The following is a 20011-nucleotide window of genomic DNA, read 5'->3' on the forward strand; positions in this document are numbered from 1 at the left end:
GGGGGTCCTGCAGAGGGGCAGGCTGACCGCAGGAGGGGGGTGGGAGACGGGGGGGGTGGGAGACGGGGGTGGTAAGCGCAGGCGGGAAGGCGCCAGGGACCTCACGTGCCAGCTGCCTGCGGCCGGCCAGAAATTGCGGCTGCAGCCGAGCGAGTTCCCTTCCCACTTAATGGGAAAAGTGGCCGCAATTTGGGGCCTTTCCAATCACCGCTGAGCCGAGCGCTCGCCGCAATCAGGCGGCAGGAAAGGCGAGGGGCTGGGGGGGCTCCGTCCCCGGGCTGGGCTGTGCCCCCCCCCCCTCCCACCCAGCACCGCGCTGCCGCATCCTGGGGGCTCCCATCCCACGCCTGGGTCCCCCCCATGCCGCAAACAGGGCCAGGTCCCCACAACACCACCCATGTGCAGACACCAGAAAACACATTTAATGGGGTTGTGGTAGGTCTGCTGCTGGGGCCAGTAGAGGGGGGGGTGATGTGGGGGGGGGGAGGTGCCCGGTGGGCAGGGGGGGCTCTCAGTGGACCAGGACCTCCATCTTGTGGCTGCCCCGCTTCTTGCAGATGGGGACGTCGTCGTTGCTGCCCTTGGCCGACTCCACCACGGTGATGGCCACGTCGCCCTTCTGGAAGCGGGTGGAGAACCTGGGGGGGGGGGGGCAAGGGGGGGGGGGCTCAGGGGGGGGACACACCCTGCCCCACCCCTCCCCTCTTGCCCATTCAGCTGCCTCCCATCCTGCCCCACCCCATGCACCCCACCCCATGCACCCCACCCCATGCACCCCACCCCATGTACCCCCCCCACCCCAGCCCCAAACCCCCTGGCCCCCCCCCGGCCCCGCCCGTACTGGTCTGTGATGTGCAGGGCCAGGGCCTGGGAGGTGGCGGCCATCAGGGTCTGGTGCAGGCGCGTGATGAGCTCGATGAGGTGGCTGCTGACCAGCAGGAGGTCGCCCTTGCTCCCTGCCGTGGAGGTCTGCGGGGCGAGGAGGGGGGTGTCAGTGCCGCCGGGACCCCCCCCCTCTGACCCCGTCCGGCCCCCCCAGGCAGCACGGTACCTCCTTGAGGTGCAGGGCCAGCAGGCCGTCGGAGAAGCGGGTGACGGAGACGCCGCGGATGTCGCTCAGGCTGAGCACGGTTTTGGGCTGCGCGGCCTTGGGGTCGGCCAGGACCAGGTGCTCGGTGGTCAGCAGCAGCAGGCGCGGCACCGTCTGTGGGGATCGGGGGTGAGCGTGGCCCTGCAGCCCCCCCAGCATGACAGGGACAGGGACGGGGCTCACCTTGCCGTTGGCTCTGTTCACCTTCAGCACGCTTTCAGCCATCACCAGCTTGTCCTTGGCCACGGCGTGGAGCTTCTGGTACTTGGGGTTCTGCTTCAGCCCCAAATACTCGCCCTGGAAGGGCTGCTGCAGGCTGGGGACAGAGGCCATCAGCCGGTGCCAACCCCGCGCCCCCCCTCCCCAGCCCTGAGCCCCCCCGGCGAGGTGGCACCTCTTGCTGTAGAGCGTCTTCTTGTCCTTGAAGAGCTCGCTGGCGCAGAGCTTGGCCTGCAGCAGGGCTTTCCGCTGCGGTGTCAGCTGGTCCCGGTACTTCTTGCACTGCAAAGGGAAGGGGACGATGCAGCGCCGCTGGTGCAGAGGGACACGGGGAGCACACAGCCCCCCCCCCCCCATTCCCAGTGCGCCCACCTTCCAGTGGTAGAAGATGTTCTTCAGCTCCTGGTTCGCGCCCGCCAGGAATTTGTAGGGTGCCGGGGGCCAGGTCCGGTCCTGCACCGCCATCGGCGGGAGGTTCTTCTGCAGCCCCACGAGGAACTTCTGCACCTGGGGGGGGGGAAAAAAGGTGGTGGGTGGGGAGGTCCCCGGGCCCAGCCCCACTGCTGGGGGGGCAGGAAGGCGCCGAGCCCCCTCTCCCCCTGCCCCACTCACCAGCCGCCGGTAGATGAAGTTGGCCAGGCGCGTGCCGGCACCGGAGCGGAAATATCGCCGGTACATCCTGCGGACCTGCGGGGGGGCGGCCGTCAGCGCGGGCACCGGGACCTCGCCACCGCATCCCCCCCATCCCATGGGTCCCCTTGAGATGAGCCTGCATTCCCCCCTCCCCAACCTTGCCCCCCCCCCCCCCCCCATTTTGGCCCCGCACGGACAGGACAGCCGCCCCAGCCCGACAGGGTGGGCCAGGGCAGACAGACAGACAGCCCTGGGCGCAGCGGACGGACAGCAGGACAGAGCAGCTCACGGGCACGCGGCCCCGCGGGGGGGGCTGGCCCCGTTACCTTGTACCCTTTCCAGTAAGCAGAAATGGTGCTGGCGGCCAGGTGGCGGTGGCGCTGGACCTTCAGCTCCCGGAGGAGCCTGCGAGACTGCAGCGGGACAGTCAGAGCCCAAAGGAGCCCAGAGGCGGAGGGAGAAACACCAACACACATAGGGAGCGAGAGGGAGAGAAAGGCAGGAGAGGAGGAAGGAGAGACGGGGAGAGATGGGATGAGCCAGGTCCCCCAGGGCATGGCAGAGCCGCGGAGCCCCCCCACGCCCCCACCGCGTGCCCCCTGCCCCTGCCCGTGCTGGGAGAGCCGCCGGCCCCGGAGCACGGCCCCAAGAGCCCGCAGGGTGCCCAGCCCTCACCTTCCAGCCCCGTGCGTACGCCTGGAGGAGCAGCGCCGACCGCTTCATCTGCTTGTACCTGTTCTTTTGCTGCAGGGGGGAGTGTGGGGGCAGCAGGGTGAGCAGGGGGGCTCTCACCTGGGGACCCGACCCCCGTGCCCAGCCTGGGCTTCGCTTTCCAGGCTAGCTCCTGGGGGTGCTGACTGCTCCCCCCTGCCATATCGCCCCTTCTCAGGATGAAGATGGGGAGGGTGCAGAGCACCCAGGACCCCTGCCTGCCCCCTCCTCACCGCATGGCCCCGGAACCAGGCGGAGATGATGATCTGGCTCTTGCGCATCAGCTGGTACTGGGTCCGGCACCGCCAGCCCCGAAACATCTTCTGGATGAGGGTGGCGAGCTCGTTCATGCGCTCCTGGCGCCGCTTCTCCAGGTCGAAGAGCTGCAGAGAGTGAGGGCGAGCTGCAGGGAGCCTCCGGGGGCTGCGACATCACCCAGGAGCCCCCTCAATGCGCTCGGGGCTCACAGCAGGGCGAGGGGTCTGTGGGGCAGGTCCCCACCCTGCATCAGACCCTGCCCTGCACTGGGTCCCCCTCTGTCTGGACTCACAGTGCGTGGCGAGCGGATGAAGATCTTGGTGTAGCCAAAAGCCAGCTCCTCCGGGGGGAACTTCAGCTCCGACAGCAGCACCTCAGTCCCCTCCCTGCACAACGGGGGCACGAGGCTGCTCAGACCTCTCCACCCCGCAGCTGTGGGGCTGTGGGATGTGCCCCCGGTCCGATGCCCCCCATACCTGTCACCGCCCGACCAGCGGGGCCAGGTCTTGGTGCCCAGCATCTTGTAGCGCTGCAGGAAGGGGTTGTAGAGCTGGCGGAAGGCGTAGCCCGCCCGCCGCACCCGCACGTTCTCCATCAGCCCCAGGTAGCGGATCTGCGCCAGCACCAGCTCCGGCGTGAAGAGCATCGCCGTTTTGGTGTCGTTGGGCTTGATGCACCTGCAGGAGGGTGGCGGTGGGCACAGGGGGGGCTCCCGCCACGTGCCTGGTGCACGGGGTCCCCCCAGGGCCGCTACCTGATGTAGTTGGGGTTCTTGGAGTAGAGGTTCTTCATCAGTGTCGCCACCGAGTTCTTGAACTGGAAGCCGGCGGTGGGGGGCAGCTTGAGGGAGGCTTTCTGGGGGTCGCCCTCGGGGAAGAGGGAGCGCAGCAGCGTGTGCCGGGCGGCCCACATGGCCTGCGACAGGTCGCGGAACAGCAGGTCGTTGTTCTTCTCGATGAAGCCCGTCACGTTGTAGGTCACCTGGGTGCAGGAGCAGGGTCAGCGCCAGGGGTCCTGCCACCCCCGTGGGCAGGGGGGCGCTCAGGGAGGAGAGAGCGGGCAACAGAGGAAGGCAGCGCAGCCCCTGCCCCAGCCCGGCCCCGCAGGCAGCTCCCGTGCGAAATTGGGAAGAAGACCGGGGTGCCCCGGCTGCACCCAGGGACGGGGCTGCGGGTGCCTGTGGGTGCCGCAGACCTTGCCAGCGTAGTGGTGGATGCGGAAGCAGCGCTGAGGCAGGCTGAGGTCCGTGACGTGCTTGGCGTTCTGCGTCTCCTTGCTCTCGTAGTGCTTGTGGGTGGCGAAGAGCTGGTTCAGCTTGGTGACGAAGGTGTCCTCGTTCACCACGCCGGGCCGCAGGCACTCCTCGTCCAGCATGGCCAGGATCCCGCACTTGCTCTGCGCATTGGTGGACGGTGTCAGCCCCAGCCCACGCTGTGCCCAGCGCCAAAAAACGCCGCCAGCACAGACCGGGGGCTCCATCGAACCACCCCAACCGGGGTCCACACCAGGCTCAGCCCCAGATTGCATAAGGTACAAGGGAGGGGAGCTGGGACCCCGACCCGGACCCCCACATGTTGGTGGGAAGCAACTCACGTTCTCGATCAGGTCGCAGATGATGCCGTTATCAAAAAACTCCACCGGTGTCCACTGGATGCCCTGGGAGCAGATGGGGGTCAGACACGTGGACCCCTGGACACGCGCGGCGTGGATCCCGCCCCACAGACACCCCCCAGCTGATGTGGGGCAGGAAGCGGATGTCCAATTGTGGGGACAGGGATCCCGAATCCCTCCCTGCCTTCCTGCTATTGAATCCTCTCCCGGCAGGGAGCGGGGTGAGGAAGGGACGTGCTGCGGAGCCGTCTACGGCACTTCCCCATCCCCATCCCACCGAGGCTCCTCGGGGCCACATCCAGCCTGAGTGCCATGAGCCAGGGGTACCTCTCGGACGTATTCCTCCTGCTCCTCCTTCAGGGTCATCAGGATGAAGATCTGCTGCAGCTTCTCATTGCAGTAGTTGATGATGAACTGCTCGAAGCCGTTGTCCTGCGAGAGAAGGGCCCCGAGTGGCAGGTCCATGCTGGAGCCCCCAGCCCTGCCCCACGCTCCCCCCAGCAGCAGGAGGGGCCCAGGTGGGTCCTGCTGCTCACCTGGAAGATCTCGAAGCCGTAGATGTCCAGGACGCCCATCACCTTCCTCTGCTTGCCCGGCTTCACCTGGGAGACGGCGGGGTGCTGAGCCACGTCCCAGCCCCGGCTGGGCAGAGGAGGGGGTCCGGGGGGGGGGCAGTGCCCAGCGCTCACCTGGATGCTGGTGTTGATGCGGTTCACCAGCCAGTCGAAGAGGCGGCTGTAGATGTTCTTGGCCAGCGCGTCCCGGCAGTGGTAGCCCTGGGGCGAGGGGAGCAGGGCTTGCAACAGATCTTGGGGGGCTCCTGGGGCGTGAGCCCACAGCGGGGGGGGGGTGCCGGGGCAGGGTGAGAGGTGCCGCTCACCTGGGCGACGCTGAGGGCGGTGAGCACGGTCTCATCCCGTGCCTTCACGGTGCGGGAGCACAGCGCCTGCTCCAGCGTGCCGGGGTCCAGCTTGATCAGCTCGCAGATCTCGTGCAGCTCTGTGCGGGGCTGGGGCTGAGTGGGGGGGGGCCCATCCTATCCCATCCCGTCCCATCCCATCCCGTCCCACCCCAGGCCCTACCCCGCGGCTCGGCGATGCTGCAGGCCTCCATCCCGCTGGCCTGGTAGCAGCTGCTCAGCTCCACGTTGCCCAGCTTGAGCACCACGGCCGTCACCTCCAGCAGCGCCGTCACCTCGGCGGGCGAGAAGCCGATGACCGCCATGGCATCCTGGGCACGGGCAGGGGCAGCTCAGGGGATGATGGGGGCGGCCCCAGGGCATTTAGGGGGGGGGGATGGGGGGTGTCACGGTTTCCCAGCCCCCGTGCTTCCCCAGCCGTACCTGCATGGCACGGAAGTTGGCTGCGTCGTCCATGCCAGGCAGGTTGGATTTCTCCCGGTTCAGGTAGCCGTAGTGCTGGGAGCCCTGGCGGAGCTTCAGCTGCTCTGGGGGGGGGACAGAGGGGGCTCAGCCACAGTCCCCCCCCCAAGCCCCTGACCCACCCCCTATCCCCCGAGCCCCCCATGCTGGGGGCCCAGACCTACGGAGCAGCTGCGGCGAGCCGCCGGCCAGGAGCTGGTAGAAGATGTGGAAATTCCTCTCGCCCTTGGTGTGCCGGACGATGCGGGATTTCTCCAGCAGGTCTGCAGGGAGGGGGGAGCGTCACTGGGGCACGGGGCCGGGACCCCAGGTTGGGGGGGGGGGGGGGGCAGTCAGTACTCACAGTTGCTGATGACCCCTCCCAGGGGCTCGCCCTTGAAGTCGAACTCCACGTCCATGTACTTGCCCTGAGGGATGGGGCTGGGGTCAGGGCCGGGGACCCCGCAGAGAGCGGCAGCCCTGCTCCCGCGCCCCCAGACCCCACTCCCTGCCACCCCCTTGCCAGGTCACTCACGAAGCGGGAGGAGTTGTCGTTGCGGATGGTTTTGGCGTTTCCGAAGGCTGCGGGAGGAGGACAGGGAAATGCAGCAGTGGCCGGGGTGGGGGTCGGGGAGGCTGAGCCGAGCCCCCGGGGTGGGCGCAGGGTGCGAGGTGCTTACCCTCCAGCACGGGGTTGGACTGCAGCAGCTGCTCCTTCACCTTGTCCACCTCCTCCCCTTTGCTGCAGACGGCCGCCACGTAGGACATCACCAGCTTGCTGGCCTCTGCAGGCGAGGGGCCGTTGGCACCGGGACCGTGCTTGCCCATCCTGCTGCCCCCTCGCAGCCCCCCAAGACCCCGTTGGGTGCCCAGCCCCTACCTGTCTTGCCAGCCCCGCTTTCACCAGTGATGAGGATACACTGGTCCCGGTCCCGGTCCCGCAGGGAGCGGTAGGCATCATCGGCGATGGCATAGCTGGGGGTGAGCAGGGGTCAAAAGGGGGCTGGAGGGGACCCAGGGGCCTTCAAGGGGTGCTGAGAACCCGGGCTGTGGCTGTGGGGCCGCCCTGAGTCGACTCCCCCAGCCCCCGAAGCCTTGGGACCACCGTGCGGGCGAAGCCCTTAGCGGGACCGAGGAGGGTGCCCGGTGCTCACATGTGGGGCTTCACGGCGAAGAAGTTGCAGTTGTTGTACTCCTGCACCTTCTCGGGGGTGTAGATGGGCAGGGGCCGGTAGGGGTTGACCGAGATCACCACATCCCCGATGTAGGTCTGCGGGCAAGCGGGACGGCGCGTGAGCACTCACCCAGCCGGGACCCCGGCGCTCCCCCTCCCACCCCATTACAGCCCCCCGCAGCCCCCCGGCCCACAACCCAGCCCCCGCGGCCCCGTCCCGATGCCCACGTAGATTTCGCTGCGGCGGAAGCGCTCCTGCAGGGTTCGGAGCAGGGACTCCTCGGTCAGGGGGTCCAACAGCACCAGGTCCCCGACGGCCTCGGCGTCCAGCAGCGTGGTGGCGGCTTCCATGGCCGGGTGGCTCCGGGGCACCTTGGGGCAGAGCAGGTGGGGGCTGCGGACCCTTCCCCAAAAACGCCTCCGGATCTCAGCGGCCCCAGCACCAGGTGCTCCTTTATGGGGTCTGGGGGGGTTTCTGGGGGGGGGGGTCGCTGGACGCCCGGCTCCTGCCCGCTGGTGCTGGGGAAGCGAGGAGCCCAGCCAGGAAGCCGGGACACCTGGGTCCTATTCTTGTGGCAGGGATGAATTCAGCCTCCGCTTCCTCCCTTCTTCCTGGCAGGGGGGAGCCCGGGGAGGGCAGGAGCCGGGCCGGGGGCTGGGGGCGCTCCGCACCCCGGGGCTGTTCCGACCCCGCTCCACCCAGCCCCAGGCTCCGCACCCCGGCGACCTTCAGCCCCGCTTTACCTTTCCCTTTCCAAGGCTGTAAACCCAGCCCCGCTGCCGGGGCCCGGGGAAAGTTCACGGGCGGCGAGGTGGGGAAGGGGCGAAGGGGGGTGATGGAGCCCCCCCAAACCGGGAGCAGCCTCCCGGGAGGACGGGAGCGGCCGGGACGAGGCTCCGCAGCCTCCCCCCAGACCGGGCGCCGGGCACGGACCCCCCCAGCGCTGCTGGCTGCGGGACCCCCGGGGCGAGAACCGGGCTTGCGGGGGGGGGACTCAGAGCAAAGCCCCCACCCCACCCCACAAACCCCCTCCCGCAGCCCCGGGGCAGCCCCGCGGTGCCGGTTCCCGGGGCTCCCCCCCACGCCGGTGGCCCCTAGGGACGCGAAGCCCCCCGAGATGTGGGGTGGGGGGCCGGGGTGCTGCCCCCCAGCCCCATCCCCGGGGGATGCGCAGGGGCCAGGGACTCACCTCCCGCGGGCAGAGCACCGGCTGCTGGAGCTGCCGAGCCGGGGCTGCTCCAGATCCCGGTGCTGGGGCTTGGCACCGGCCGGCCCACGGGGGGGCGGGGGCCCAGGGCCCTCCCCCGGGCACGGAGTCCGGCCGAGGGCAGGGAAACTGAGGCACGCAGCACCCCAAAGCCACCGGGCCCCTCTCTCAGGGTCCCAGCCCGCTGCTGTGCTCGCGGCAGGAACAGGGAGAGAAATTTAATTGTGGTCAGGGAAACAAAGGGAGCTTCCTCCCGGGGCTCCGGGAAACGGGGGCAAGGTACGGAGCTGGCAGGAACCCGGCTTCTCCTGGGGTGAAGGCACCCGAATGGAGCCAGCAGTGCAGGGGGTGCTGCCTCCAGTCCCCGCTCCTTGTCCCCAGGCACTGGGCAATGTCCTGTGCAAAGCCAGCTCCCATGGGTGCAGGAGGGGTGCTGGGAGATAACTAGAGGCCCGTTATTTAGAAAACATACCTTTATTAAAAAATATACTCAGTTGTCAACCTGCATTAAGCACGCCAAGGGGACAGAGGGAGGCAGCAGCAGAGGCTGCTCACACAGGGGTAGAGCTCAGTGCTGAAGCAGAGCGAACCAGAAATAAATCAACAGCATCAGCAGGGGCAGTAAGGCTATGGGAGGGCAGGCTTATTGCAAAGAAATTGTGGCATGAAGACCACACAGACACCGGGGCTCTCTTAGGATCAGTAACTGATGACATTATTGATGACATAACTTCAACTTCCCCTTGTTGTGAGGCTCCCTTCTTGCACCCTTTGCTCTGCAGCAGTATTTTTTCACTATTCTTTGGTCAAAAACTTTGCCTGACAGCAGCAAACACCCAGCAACGTCCATGTAACAGCAAGGCAGCTCCTGAACCACCCTTCTTTGTTCCTTCTAGACACTTTACATTCCTCCTGGCCTCATCGTTGAGTCCAACGTTCTCACCAACCGTGGGGCTCGTCAACCCCCTTGGCCACACTCCCACAAGAAGTTGCATAGATTTGGCCCCCCAAAGAAGGGGTGAAGAAGCCTTCATCCAGGCTTCTTCACCAGCCCTCCTGCCCTGTGCTGGCCGTGAGAGGAGCATGGTGGGGACGGGGCTGAAAGCAGCAGCGCAGCAGCTCCTGCCCCCCCCGGTACAGGCCCCTTGTGGGTGCACTCCCAGGTGCTGCTGCAGGAGCACGCAGGTGCCCGGTGCTGCCTGGCACCAGGAGGGAAGGGCACAGGAACACTGGCACCCGCTGGGCAGGGTGCAGGAGGCACGGCCACACCGGGAGAAGGGGAGGCTGAGCCAGCACCCGCGAGGTGCTGGGGGCGACCCGCAGGGCACCGGGTCTCACACCCAGCTCTACGACACGCACGTGGAGCCCCCTGCCCATGGAGCTGGGGCTCTGCCCAGGAAGCACTGGGGGATTTTTGGTAGCTGCAGGGGATTATGACAAGTTAGAGGCACAGGCTGAGCAGCTGCAGCCCTCGGGCACCTTTGGTAAGCACGAGGAGGAGGAGCAGCTGCCCCCGGGTGTGCTCGCCCCACACCGCAGCCTTGCAGCGGGCAGGTGCTGAGCACGCAGGTAGAGGCAGGATGGGTCCAAAGTTCTTTTATGAACGTGTCTCCTGCAGGCATCCGCACGCGAGCTGGACCTTTTGTTCCATCCCCGCCCTGAAAAGGTGGAGACGCCCTGGCAGAGGGGGGGGGGAGAGGGGCTCCCCCCTGCCAGCCACAACGCGGGGGCTCAGCGCACACGGGAGGCAGCTCAGTACCAAGGCCTAGGAAGGTCCCTGCCCCTCCGAGGTGTGCACCAGGAGGCACGCAAGCACACCCCCCAAAAGCCAGGGTGGCTCCAGTCCAGCTCAACTCCAGCCCAGTGTCCTACACCTCGGCAGCAGCACAGACCCCGTGGTCAAGGACAGGCCCCCTGCAACCCTCTGCCAACGAGAGCTGCGATGACAAGAGCTTTGGTGCTGGAACTGCCTGGGGAAAATGAAAGTGCCAGCTCCCCGTATCCTCCTACCAGCCTGGCTCTGCTGCAGGGCTCACAGGAGCCCCGCTTGGGGTGGGATCAGAGGTGCTGGGCACAGACAACACCGGCTGTCCCCTGTAAACACGGCTTTGGGCACCACAGGTGTCAGGGAAGCAGGGTGACTCCAGCAGTTCTGCCCCTGGCCCTCCTGGGTCCGGGGCAGCTGACCTCAATCAGCATCCAGGCGGCTGTAGGACAGGGAACAATTCCTGTAGTCCGCATCAAAGGAGTCATCTTCCTCCTCCTCCTCCTCCTCCTCAAACAGCTGCTCCTCAAATAAGCTGCCACCCAGGCCATACTCCTGCTCGTGGAAAGAAATCTCTCTGGAGGTGAGGTGAGAGGCGCCGCCCACGAAGTCAGCAAACCTGGGAAGAAGCCACCAAGACACGGCTGTGCCATCACGAGTGGCCTGCGAGGCCCTGGCGTGCAGGGAGCTGGGGGTGTGGGGTTTCAGTGCTCTGGGATGCCACACCACGGGCAGAGCCACAGCACAGAGGCTGGGCCAGGGCTGGAGCCGCACGCCCTGCTTCCACACAGCGCCCCGCTTACACGCAGCGGGGATCTTCTGCGCCTCCGCAGCCAGAGGTGGCAGCACAGAGCGGCTCAGGGCTTTCGGAAGCACCCAGATGAGGTCTCCTGACCCCATGGTCACGGGACGTTACCTCTTAGGAGACTGGATGCGGGAGACTGCGGTCCAGGCAGAGAAATCCGGGCTTCTGCAATAGTTTCGAAGCTCCTCGAGGGCCTTGCGTGTCTCCACCTCGCCCTGGATGCGGTACTCCTCCTCGGTCAGCAGGCGGGGGGGGCTGGGCCCCAGCCGGGCACTCTGCGCTCTCCTGCCAGCAGCACAGCACCAGTTACTGCCCTCCCAGCCCACACAGGGCACCCAGTGCAATCCAGACCCCAGGGAGCTGGGCCAAGAGGCAGCGTTGGGCTGGAGCAGAGCTCGTGGCTCCCCACTCCCAAGGGAGGCTCCCACACACGAGGAGCACGGCGCTGCCCCACACCAACCTGGGGAGGAGGGGCACAGCCCCCCAGCGTACCCACCCCAGCCCCAAAAACCACCAAAAATGCCCCAGTTCTGCATCCCGGGCTCCAGCCAGCAGCTCACCTGGCCCAAGCAAGGGCTGGGGTGCAAGCGCTCACCTGTAGGCAGCGTAGGCCCACTGAAGGGGGTGGTCGAGGTGCTTGGTGCAGATGGCTATGAGCACCAAGGCCAAGGCCACGGGGCGGATTTGGATGCCCGAATACATCAGCAGCAGGCCCAGGAGCTGCAGGGTCCAGGAGAGCAGGTTGATGCTGCGCTCGTTCTCCAGCGGGCCGTACCGGTAGCACACACCGAAGCTCACCAAACCCACCAGCAGCATGTAACCTGCAGGGGAGCAGAGGGATCGGGAACTGGGGCACTGCCCCGGCGCTGGGATTTGCCTCTCAGGAGCAGAAGCACAACGTCTGCAGCAACACGGGGGGCAGGAAGCCCCTGCGCTCCCCAGCAACGAGCCGAGGCTCTGGTAGGAGCCGCAAGAACTGGAGAGCTGGCAGGTCTGAGGGGCCCACGCTTACAGAGCAGGTACTGCCAGTAGGACTTGCAGATCTCCTGTAGGTTCTTGAAGACGAGCTGAAGCAGGTACAGGGAAAAGGACCAGCCTCCTACCAGAAGGAAGTACACAGGACTTCTCTAGGAAAAGAGACGGGAGAATCAAGAGGAGCTGTTGGCAGAGGGTACCCGTGCCTGCCTCCCCCTGACTACCGAGCCTTGCTCCAGGCAGAGCCAGACCCACAGCCTGACACCCCGAGGCCACAAAAACCCCGCACGCTCACCAGAAGGGGCGTGCAGGTGTAGAAAGGGCTGCTGCGAGCAACCTCGCCCCCAGCCAGCCTCGCGCTCTCACCTTGGGCATGGCCTTGGACATGACGTAGAAGACGATGAGCAGCGAGGCCAGCAAGCCAACGCTTATCCCGGCTGAGTAGTAGAAGAGCTGGCTCCTGCGGAGATCACACATGCACAAAGTGTTTAACAGCTTTTGGGATGCCCGTGCGCAAACACCCGCTAGGAGCGACCCCCAGGAACCTGCAGGCTGCGAGGCCAGCCAGGCACCGCACACCCCAGCGCCTGGTGCCAAGAGAAAGGCACCGCACATCCTGGGAAGGGTGAGGGGAATGGTACACAGCCCCACAGAGCCCCTGGGGCAGGCCTGGCGTTCCCTGGGCAAGCGGAGGGAGGCAGACGGGGATCCTCTGCCTTCCACAGCACGCAGACAAGAGCTGCTCTGCGAATCCAGCACGTCTCAGCCCCCAGCTCACAGAGGAGAGGAAGGGACTCACCGGCTCAGCACATCCCCACAGAAGAACAACAACAGGCCCAGGAAGAAAACCAGGAACAGTTTAGGGTCAAATCCTGGGAAGAGAAAAAGAACAGGCTGGGAGAAACCCCGGCAGGGCACCCTCGGCGTGAGCTCCATCCCAACACACCAACAACGAGTGGGGAGAGGCGGTGCCTGAGGCAAGCCTCCGACAAGCGCCCTGTGTCTGTGACTCTGTGCCCCCCATTCTGCCCCCCGGGGACTAAGGCAGGCCTCCCCTGCGGGCCCCCTTCCCTTTGCTGCGGGGACTGGCCCTGCGCTGCCCTGCAGCAGAGCAGACGTACGCCGGGACAGCACGACGCAGTACACGGTGCCGGCCTCCAGCACCTCGACCTTCAGGCAGGTTTTGTTGCCGTAGAGATCCACGTCGATGCTGGTGTCGTTCAGCTTCTCCTTCAGGAAGGAGAAGACGAAATTCCACACCCTGAACTTCTCCAGCTCCCTCAGCTCCTCCTCGCTGTCCACCTGGGTGACTCGGACGCCCCGGCTGCTGTTGATGCGGATCTGCACACGGGGCGGGGGGGAAGCACATGGGGGCACCGCTGGGGCTGGGCCAGGCTCTGCCGGGCTGGGGTCGAGGACCTGCCCCCCTGCCCCCCATCTCCCCTCTCACCTGCACCCGTGTCCAGATGTCGTGCCACTGCGGGGCGCGCGTGTTGGCGTAGCAGAAGCGGTGGGAACCAGACCAGTAGCAGGTGTGGGCATCGTGCAGCTCGATCACGCTCTCCACCGCGCCTTCAGGACGAGGGGCAGAGCAAGGGGCGCTCAGCAGCACGGACACGGCGCCGGGCAGCGGCCCCCGCCCGCAGCAGGACCCCCCCGAGTCCCCCCAAGACCCCCCCCGACCCCCTGAGAGCCACCTGGAGACCCCCCCCCGACCCCAGGGATCCCCCATTCCCCAAGAAACCCCCCCCAAACCTCCCCCAGCCCCCCGAGCCCCAGCCCGGGGCCCCTCAAGACCCCCGTGGACTCCCCCAGGCCCCCGGGACCCCCCCGGACCCCCCCGGGACCCCCCTCCCAGACACCCCCAGCCCCCCCCCGCCCCGCCAGGCCCCGGGGCCCTCCGAAGGCCGCCCCCCGCCGCCCCCCACCCCCGTGACCCCCCCCTCACCGGTCGCGGCCCCCTGGTCCTGGCGCTGACCCCGCCCCCCGCCCGGTGCCGCCGCCCCCAGCAGCAGCAGCGCCGCCAGGAGCCGCCGCCGGGCCCAGGCCGCGTTCGTCCGTCCCGCCATGGCCCGGCCGCGCCACCGACTTCCGCTTCCGCCTCCACGTCCCGCCCCCCTGCCGTGACGTCACAGCATACTGACAGCTGTCCGGGCCTATAGGAAGGCCGCTCCGGCCTCGCCCTGCCCCCTGCCTCCCGCGGGGATGACTGACGGGGCTCTCAGCCTATCAGCGCAGCGTGGGCTTAGCCCCGCCTTCCCGTTGCTAAGGCCGCCACCAGCAGCCAGAGCGGGTGGGCGGGGCCCAGCCTAGAGGCGAGCACCGCCTTAGCAACGGCGCTGACAGACACTCGCTGCAGCCAATCAGCGCGCAGCCCGGCCGGGCGGTGTGCTCCCACCCCTCTCCTTTGATTGACAACCGGCTCCGCCTATCAGGGGGCGACACCGCGGTGGCTGGGTCGGGGGTCCCGGAGCTTCCCCGGAGCCGCCCCCCCCGGGACCCCCCCGCCCCCATCCCCCCCCCGAGACCCCCGGGACCCCCCCGGTCCCCCCGTGCCCGGCCCCCGCCGCCCCCCGGTTCCCTCCCCCTCCCCCAGTGGCTGCCTCCGAGTGGGGGTGGGGGGGAGCCCCCTGCCCATCCCCCCCCCATCCCCGGGACCCCCCCTCGGTGCCCCCCCAGGACCGGAGGGCGTCGGTACCGGGCCCCTACGGGGGTGCCGGGACCCCCCCACCCCCACCCCCCGAGGGGGCGCCCGGTGCTCGGCTCCGTTCCCCTCCCCCCCCCCCTCCCTCAGGCAGGGGAGGGGGCGGCGGGGGCCGGGGGCGGGGAGCGGGCTCCGGGGGCCCCCCCCGGGCCGTGGGCGGCGGAGCCGGGAAGCGGCGGGGCCGTGGGCGGAGGATGTGCGTCAGCCGGGGGCAGCGGCGGGCCTGGGAACGGCCCCCCCGCTCCGGACGCCCGGGCCCGGGGGTGGGGGAGCTTTGGGGGGGCCCTGAGGGTCCGCAGCGGGACCCCCCGGGAGGGGCGCTGAGCCCCCCGCTGCCCCCCGCCGGTCCCGGTCCCCCCCCCCCGGGGAAGGAGGCAGCGGGGGCGGCTGGCGCCAGCCGCGCTGTAAATAAATAGCGGCGAGGTGGGGGGGGCCGGGGGGGCCGCGACCCTCCCTCGGGGTGCAGGCGGCGGGGGGCTGCTGGATTTCCCCCCCCACATCCCCAAAATCCTGTCCCTCTGCTCCCCATCTCCCCCCCCCCCCCGGGACGGGACCCGCGGGGGGGTTCACCCCGGAGCCCACCGACGGCACCGGGCGCCTCCCGCTGCTCCGGGGGCCGAGTCCCCCCCCCGCGCCGGGTGGGTGCGGGGCTGCCGGGACGGGGCAGCAGCGCCCCGGAGCATCCCCGGGGCGCGCCCGGTTGCCGCAGGAACCGGAGATGCTGCGAGCGCAGCCCCCCCCCCCCCTTGCTGCCGGCCCTGCGGGACCCCACGGCCGGGGGACTGAAGGGGGGGACCCCCCGCATCCTCCGGGCACAGCGGGGGTCCCCCGGGCGCGGCAGGCACCGGGTGCGGGGTGCGCCCCGCGAGCACCGGCTGCCTCGAGCAGCGCCCGCTCGGGACACCGGCCCCGGTTCCCCGCTGCTCCGCCGCCACCGGCTTTCCCCGGCCCCGGCGAGGAGCTACCGGGGGTCCCCGCGCTGCTCTCCGTGGGGTGCGGGACCCCCGGACCAGCCGTGCGCCCTGGGCGCAGCCGGTCCCCTCGGTCCCCCTCGGTGCCACCGTGCGCCCTGGGCGCAGCTGGTCCCCGGTCCCCCTCGGTGCCACCGTGCGCCCTGGGCGCAGCCGGTCCCCTCGGTCCCCCCGGTCCCTGGGGGGTGCCGGTGCCGGTTCCGCGGCTCCCTCCCGCGGCCCCCCCGCCGCGGCCGCCCTCGCAGCGCTCAGCGGGGGCGGCAGCCGCGGGATCCGCCCCCGGGGCCTCCCACGCCGCGGCGCAGCCGGGGCCGCTGCTATTTCACGGTACCGCCCGTGTGGGCGGCGCGCAGAAGCGGCGCGGCGCGGCGGAGTGAGCGCGCACGGCCCGGCCGCGGGACCCCCGAGCCCCCCCCCCGGGTCCCCGAGCTCCCAGCACCCCCGGTATCCCCGGCCCGTAGCGGAGCGCGGCCCCCTGCCCATGCCCTGCGGTTCTCCCCGGGACGCACGGGCGTAGCGGCTGGAACCGGCTCCAGCCCGCGGTGAGCGACCGGGGGGCGGTGGGGGGGAGGTGGGGGCGGCGGGGGGGGCTCAGGGCACCGGGGGGGGCTCGGGGCACCGGGAGGGTCGGAGCGAGCGGGGGGGTCGGGGAGCGGTAGAGGAGGGAGGGGTCGCTGGGGTCTGGGGATGGGGAGGGCTGGGACAGTCCCCGGGTACGTGTCCTGCCCCACGCGGGGGTCCTGGGGGGGGGCTGCTGGCGGCAGGAGGGGGGGGTCCGTGGGGTGCTGGGCACGGCCCCGGGAGGGAAAATGGGGGTGGGGGGGTGCCCCCGGGCCTGGCCCCTGCCCCACTTGTGTCCGTGTCGTGTCTGGGGAGCTGTGGCCATGGGGTCTGACCTGGCCCGAGGGGCAGGGGGGGCCTGGTGGGGTCTGTGGAGTGCCCCACTGCGCCCCCTCCCTCTGGGGTGTGCCCCCAGCCGGGGGACCCCCAGGCACCCAGGTCAAAGGGTGTGGGGTGCGCTTCTCCTGCGAGCTTGACCTGGGGGCCGTGGGTGTCCGTCTGTCCCTCCTGGCCCCGGCGTGACGCTGTCCGTCCCGCAGGCTCGCCATGGCCGTGCCCCGCACGCTGGGGGAGCTGCAGCTGTACCGGGTGCTGCAACGCGCCAACCTGCTGGGCTACTACGAGACCTTCATCCAGCAAGGGGGGGACGACGTGCAGCAGCTCTGCGAGGCGGGCGAGGAGGAGTTCCTGGAGATCATGGCGCTGGTGGGCATGGCCACCAAGCCCCTGCACGTCCGCCGCCTCCAGAAGGCCCTGCGGGAGTGGGCCTCCAACCCGGGGCTCTTCAGCCAGCCCGTCTCGGCCGTGCCCGTCAGCAGCATCCCCCTCTTCAAGCTCTCCGAGGCCGGCGGGCGCAAATCGCTCAGCAACGGGCACGCCAGCCCCAGCGAGGCCACGGGCAAGGGGGGCAGCAGCACAGGGACGCCCCCGGCCCGCAGCCCCACGGATCCGGGGGAGAAGCTGTCACCCTCGGCGGCACCACCGTGGCCGGGGAGGAGCACCCCGGAGTCGGAGGGTGGCGGGGATGAAGAGCCGGGGGGCCCCCCCTTCTCCCCAGGCGGGAGCAGCGGCGAGCAGCCGGTGGGCGCCGAGGCGTTGGAGCCGGAGCTGGTGCAGACGGTGGCGGAGAGCGTGGAGCGGCTCCTGCAGAGCTGCCCCCGGGGCGGCGACGCCGAGCTGCGGGCGCTCATGAAGCTCAACAAGAAGCTGGCCAAAGCCGTGGGGCACATCTTCCAGCTGGAGGATGGCGACCGGCACAAGGAGGAGGAGATCCGTCGGCACAGCGCGATCTACGGTCGCGGCGAGGCCCGGCGCCGTGAAGGCAAGCAGCTCACCCTGCATGAGGTGAGGGTCCGGGCTCAAACGCACCGGGAGAACACCGGCCCCGGTGCATGGGGAGGGGGCTGGGGTGGCTCTGGGGCTGGCGGTGTCCCTGTAGGAGGCTGGGGTGGGGGCTTCACCATGCAGGGGTGCAGGAAGCCGAGGTCGGCTCCTGTCCGGGTGGTCTCTGCCTGCCTGGAGCCCGCGGTGCCGTTTGCTGAGGGTCCTCCTGGTGCCGCTGGCTCCGTTCCTGCTGACACCCGGGCCTCTGCCCACAGCTGATCATCAACGAGGCGGCCGCCCAGTTCTGCCTGCGGGACAACTCGCTGCTGCTGCGGCGCGTCGAGCTCTTCTCGCTCTCGCGGCAGGTCGCGCGGGAGAGCACCTACCTGTCCTCGCTCAAGGTGGCCAGGTGAGCCCAGTGTCCTCAGGGGAGCTTGGGGGGGGGGGGGGGGCAGCTGTCACCCCCCCTGCCCACACATGGGGTTTCCTCCCGAGCCCCCGAGTGCCCTCGTGGGAGCTGCACCACCACCGGTGCTTCCGGACGGGGGTGGGAGCCTGCAGCCCCCGCAGCCACGTGGCCGCGAGTTCCCCTTTCCCTTGCTCAGGCTGGTTCTGCCTGACCTCGGAGGTGCTGGGGGTGGACGGGGGGGGGCAGAAAGCAGAAAGCACAGCACTCGGGGTGGGGATGGGGATACAGCTGGGGGTTAAGGGGGGGGTGCCTCATCCCTTGCACCCTTCCCCCAAGAGGCTGCTGCCTGCGCCGTGCTGGCTGCTGTGGCTGCGCTGCTGCTTTCCCTTCGCTCTCGGGTCACTCCTCGCATTTTCCGCCCCCCCCCGGCTCCATCTGCTCCGAGGCCCCGCTCTGCTCTGCGCCGTCCCGCGGCACCGCCCTGCCCGGGCAGCCTCCTACGCCCGCCGTCACGGCTGGCGCTGCCCACAGAGCGTGGCAGGAGGCCGGGCGGGCATGCACAGCGCTGGGGGCCCCTGCGCGGCCGCCCCCGCGCCTGACGCAGCCCTTTCTGCTCCCTCCCACGCAGGACGCAGCCCGAGGAGAGCGGAGCCTCCGTGGCCAAGCGGCTCAAGCAGGAGGTGGGTGCGTGCCCGGGGCGGACACCCCCGTGCATGGGGTGGGGTGCAGGCACCGGGGAGGCGGGGGGGTGGGGGGGGTGCACGCGCATACACGGGGGTGTTTGTGCATGTGCGTGCGTGCACACCTGCGAGCGTGGGTGGGAGATCGCCCACGCGTGGGTGTGACCGCGCGGCGTGCTCGGGGCTGCCTGCGCCAGCTCGGGCAGGCGCCGAGGGGCGAGGGCTGGTGGTGCTGTGGAGCCCCCCCCCCTCCCTTAACCCCCCCAAAAAGGGATGGGGCCTGGCGGCGGTGCCCTGTGCTCAGCTGCACCTTCCCGGCAGGTGGGCGAGCAGAGCCGCCCGGAGCCCCTGCAGCTGCCCGTGGAGCCCCACACGGCCCCGTACCGTGCCAGCCTGGAGGAGGACGCGGCCAGCCTCTCCGGGGAGAGCCTCGACAGCCACTTGCAGGGTGAGTGGGGGCTCCAACAGGCACACCCCGGGGGGCAGCTGGCGGGCGGAACCCCCCCAGCCCCCGGTGCTGACCCTCGTCCCTCTCCTTGCAGCAGCGGGGGCTTGTCCCCGGCTGACGCCCCCACCCAGCGTGGCCCCTGACGTGCCCCTCGGCCTCCCCCCGCACGGGCTCTGGAGCCGCCACATCCTCCAGCAGACGCTGATGGACGAGGGGCTGCGCTTGGCCCGCTTGGTCTCGCACGAGCGCGTGGGGCGGCTCAGCCCCTGCCTCCCCGGGAAGCCCCCGGGACCAGGTGAGCCCCTGGGGGCTGTGGGAGGGGGGTCTTGGGGTGCTCGGGGGAAGGGGGCGGTCGGTGTGGGGTGGAGGGAGCTGTCCCCCCCTTTTTTATGGTACCCTGACTCTCCCCCTCTCCCTGCAGAGTTCGAGGACGGGCTGGCAGAGCGGGGCCCCCCGCCTCCCCCCGAGCCCCCCCGTGGCACCATCAAGGTGGAGCAGGAGACCAGCCGGCAGTGAGGAGCCCGGCGGGAGCCCCGCAGCCCCCCCGCCACCACTAACGAAGCAATAACGGGCAGGGGGCTGGGTGCCAGCAGTGCTGTGAGCGCAAGGTGCCGGAGGGGGCTCGGCCGCAGCCCCCCCCCCCCCTCATTTCCCATCCCCTCCCGCACGGACGCTCTGGTTACCTCAGCCGCAGCGGGACGCTCCCCGCAGCAGCAATACCCTCGCCCCCCACCGCCCCCCCCCCCCAGGGGCTGGGGCAGCCCGCGATGGACTCGAGCCCGCTGTACAGACCCCACACAGGGCCCCCCCAGCACCCGCCTGCCGCCGGCTCCCCCCCCACCCTGACCCGGGGGCAGCCACATCGCGTCCCCCCCCCCCGTCCCCAGCACCGCGTGGGGACAGGCGCTGTGCCACCGCCGCCGCGTGCGCCCACGTCAGCCCGGCCGCCCACGGCGGTGCCGGCGCGCGCAGCTCCATGCGCCCCCGCAGCACCCCCGCAGCACCCCCGCAGCGCCCCCGCAGCGCCCCCACGCTCCAGCCGCCAGCGCCCCCGCAGCAAGCACGTGCGAGCGCTCCGTGTGCACGCACTGCAACCCCCCCCCTTG

General features: G+C 69.9%; 3 protein-coding genes across 6 annotated transcripts; 1 reads left to right on the forward strand and 2 right to left on the reverse strand.

The window, feature by feature from the left end:
- Positions 1-400: 400 nt before the first annotated feature.
- On the reverse strand, positions 401-8445 carry MYO1A (myosin IA). 2 transcript variants are annotated; one of them, XM_068663333.1, is made up of 29 exons: positions 8247-8445; positions 7285-7428; positions 7037-7152; positions 6763-6857; positions 6563-6667; positions 6418-6464; positions 6247-6310; positions 6068-6166; positions 5865-5968; positions 5605-5752; positions 5403-5521; positions 5212-5298; positions 5059-5124; positions 4850-4954; positions 4505-4567; positions 4106-4306; positions 3666-3892; positions 3388-3588; positions 3204-3297; positions 2887-3036; positions 2618-2686; positions 2269-2355; positions 1922-1996; positions 1682-1816; positions 1485-1591; positions 1274-1406; positions 1052-1204; positions 842-969; positions 401-638 (listed from the first exon to the last, which is right to left on the reverse strand). In XM_068663333.1, the coding sequence occupies exons 2-29, from the start codon at positions 7405-7407 to the stop codon at positions 512-514; spliced, it is 3228 nt and encodes a 1075-aa protein (XP_068519434.1). In that variant the 5' UTR covers positions 7408-7428; positions 8247-8445; the 3' UTR covers positions 401-511. The 2 variants fall into 2 exon arrangements, with proteins under 2 accessions (XP_068519434.1, XP_068519435.1); XM_068663334.1 differs by lacking the exon at positions 2269-2355 and having other exon boundaries at positions 8247-8444.
- Positions 8446-8719: 274 nt separating this feature from the next.
- Positions 8720-14335, reverse strand: NEMP1 (nuclear envelope integral membrane protein 1). Of its 2 annotated transcripts, none has more exons than XM_068663351.1 (9): positions 13788-14335; positions 13260-13381; positions 12931-13150; positions 12609-12681; positions 12176-12269; positions 11847-11961; positions 11430-11655; positions 10946-11119; positions 8720-10648 (listed from the first exon to the last, which is right to left on the reverse strand). In XM_068663351.1, the coding sequence occupies exons 1-9, from the start codon at positions 13876-13878 to the stop codon at positions 10453-10455; spliced, it is 1311 nt and encodes a 436-aa protein (XP_068519452.1). In that variant the 5' UTR covers positions 13879-14335; the 3' UTR covers positions 8720-10452. The 2 variants fall into 2 exon arrangements, with proteins under 2 accessions (XP_068519452.1, XP_068519451.1); XM_068663350.1 differs by having other exon boundaries at positions 13758-14332.
- Positions 14336-15819: 1484 nt separating this feature from the next.
- Positions 15820-19928, forward strand: NAB2 (NGFI-A binding protein 2). Of its 2 annotated transcripts, none has more exons than XM_068663345.1 (7): positions 15820-16026; positions 16585-17389; positions 17644-17777; positions 18406-18457; positions 18779-18905; positions 19000-19200; positions 19327-19928. In XM_068663345.1, exons 2-7 carry the CDS (start codon positions 16592-16594, stop codon positions 19419-19421), a joined length of 1407 nt encoding a protein of 468 aa, XP_068519446.1. In that variant the 5' UTR covers positions 15820-16026; positions 16585-16591; the 3' UTR covers positions 19422-19928. The 2 variants fall into 2 exon arrangements, with proteins under 2 accessions (XP_068519446.1, XP_068519448.1); XM_068663347.1 differs by having other exon boundaries at positions 19003-19200.
- The last annotated feature ends 83 nt before the right edge of the window (positions 19929-20011 follow it).

This window comes from Anas acuta, chromosome 29 (assembly GCF_963932015.1).
Source record: "Anas acuta chromosome 29, bAnaAcu1.1, whole genome shotgun sequence".
Lineage (NCBI taxonomy): Eukaryota > Metazoa > Chordata > Aves > Anseriformes > Anatidae > Anas > Anas acuta.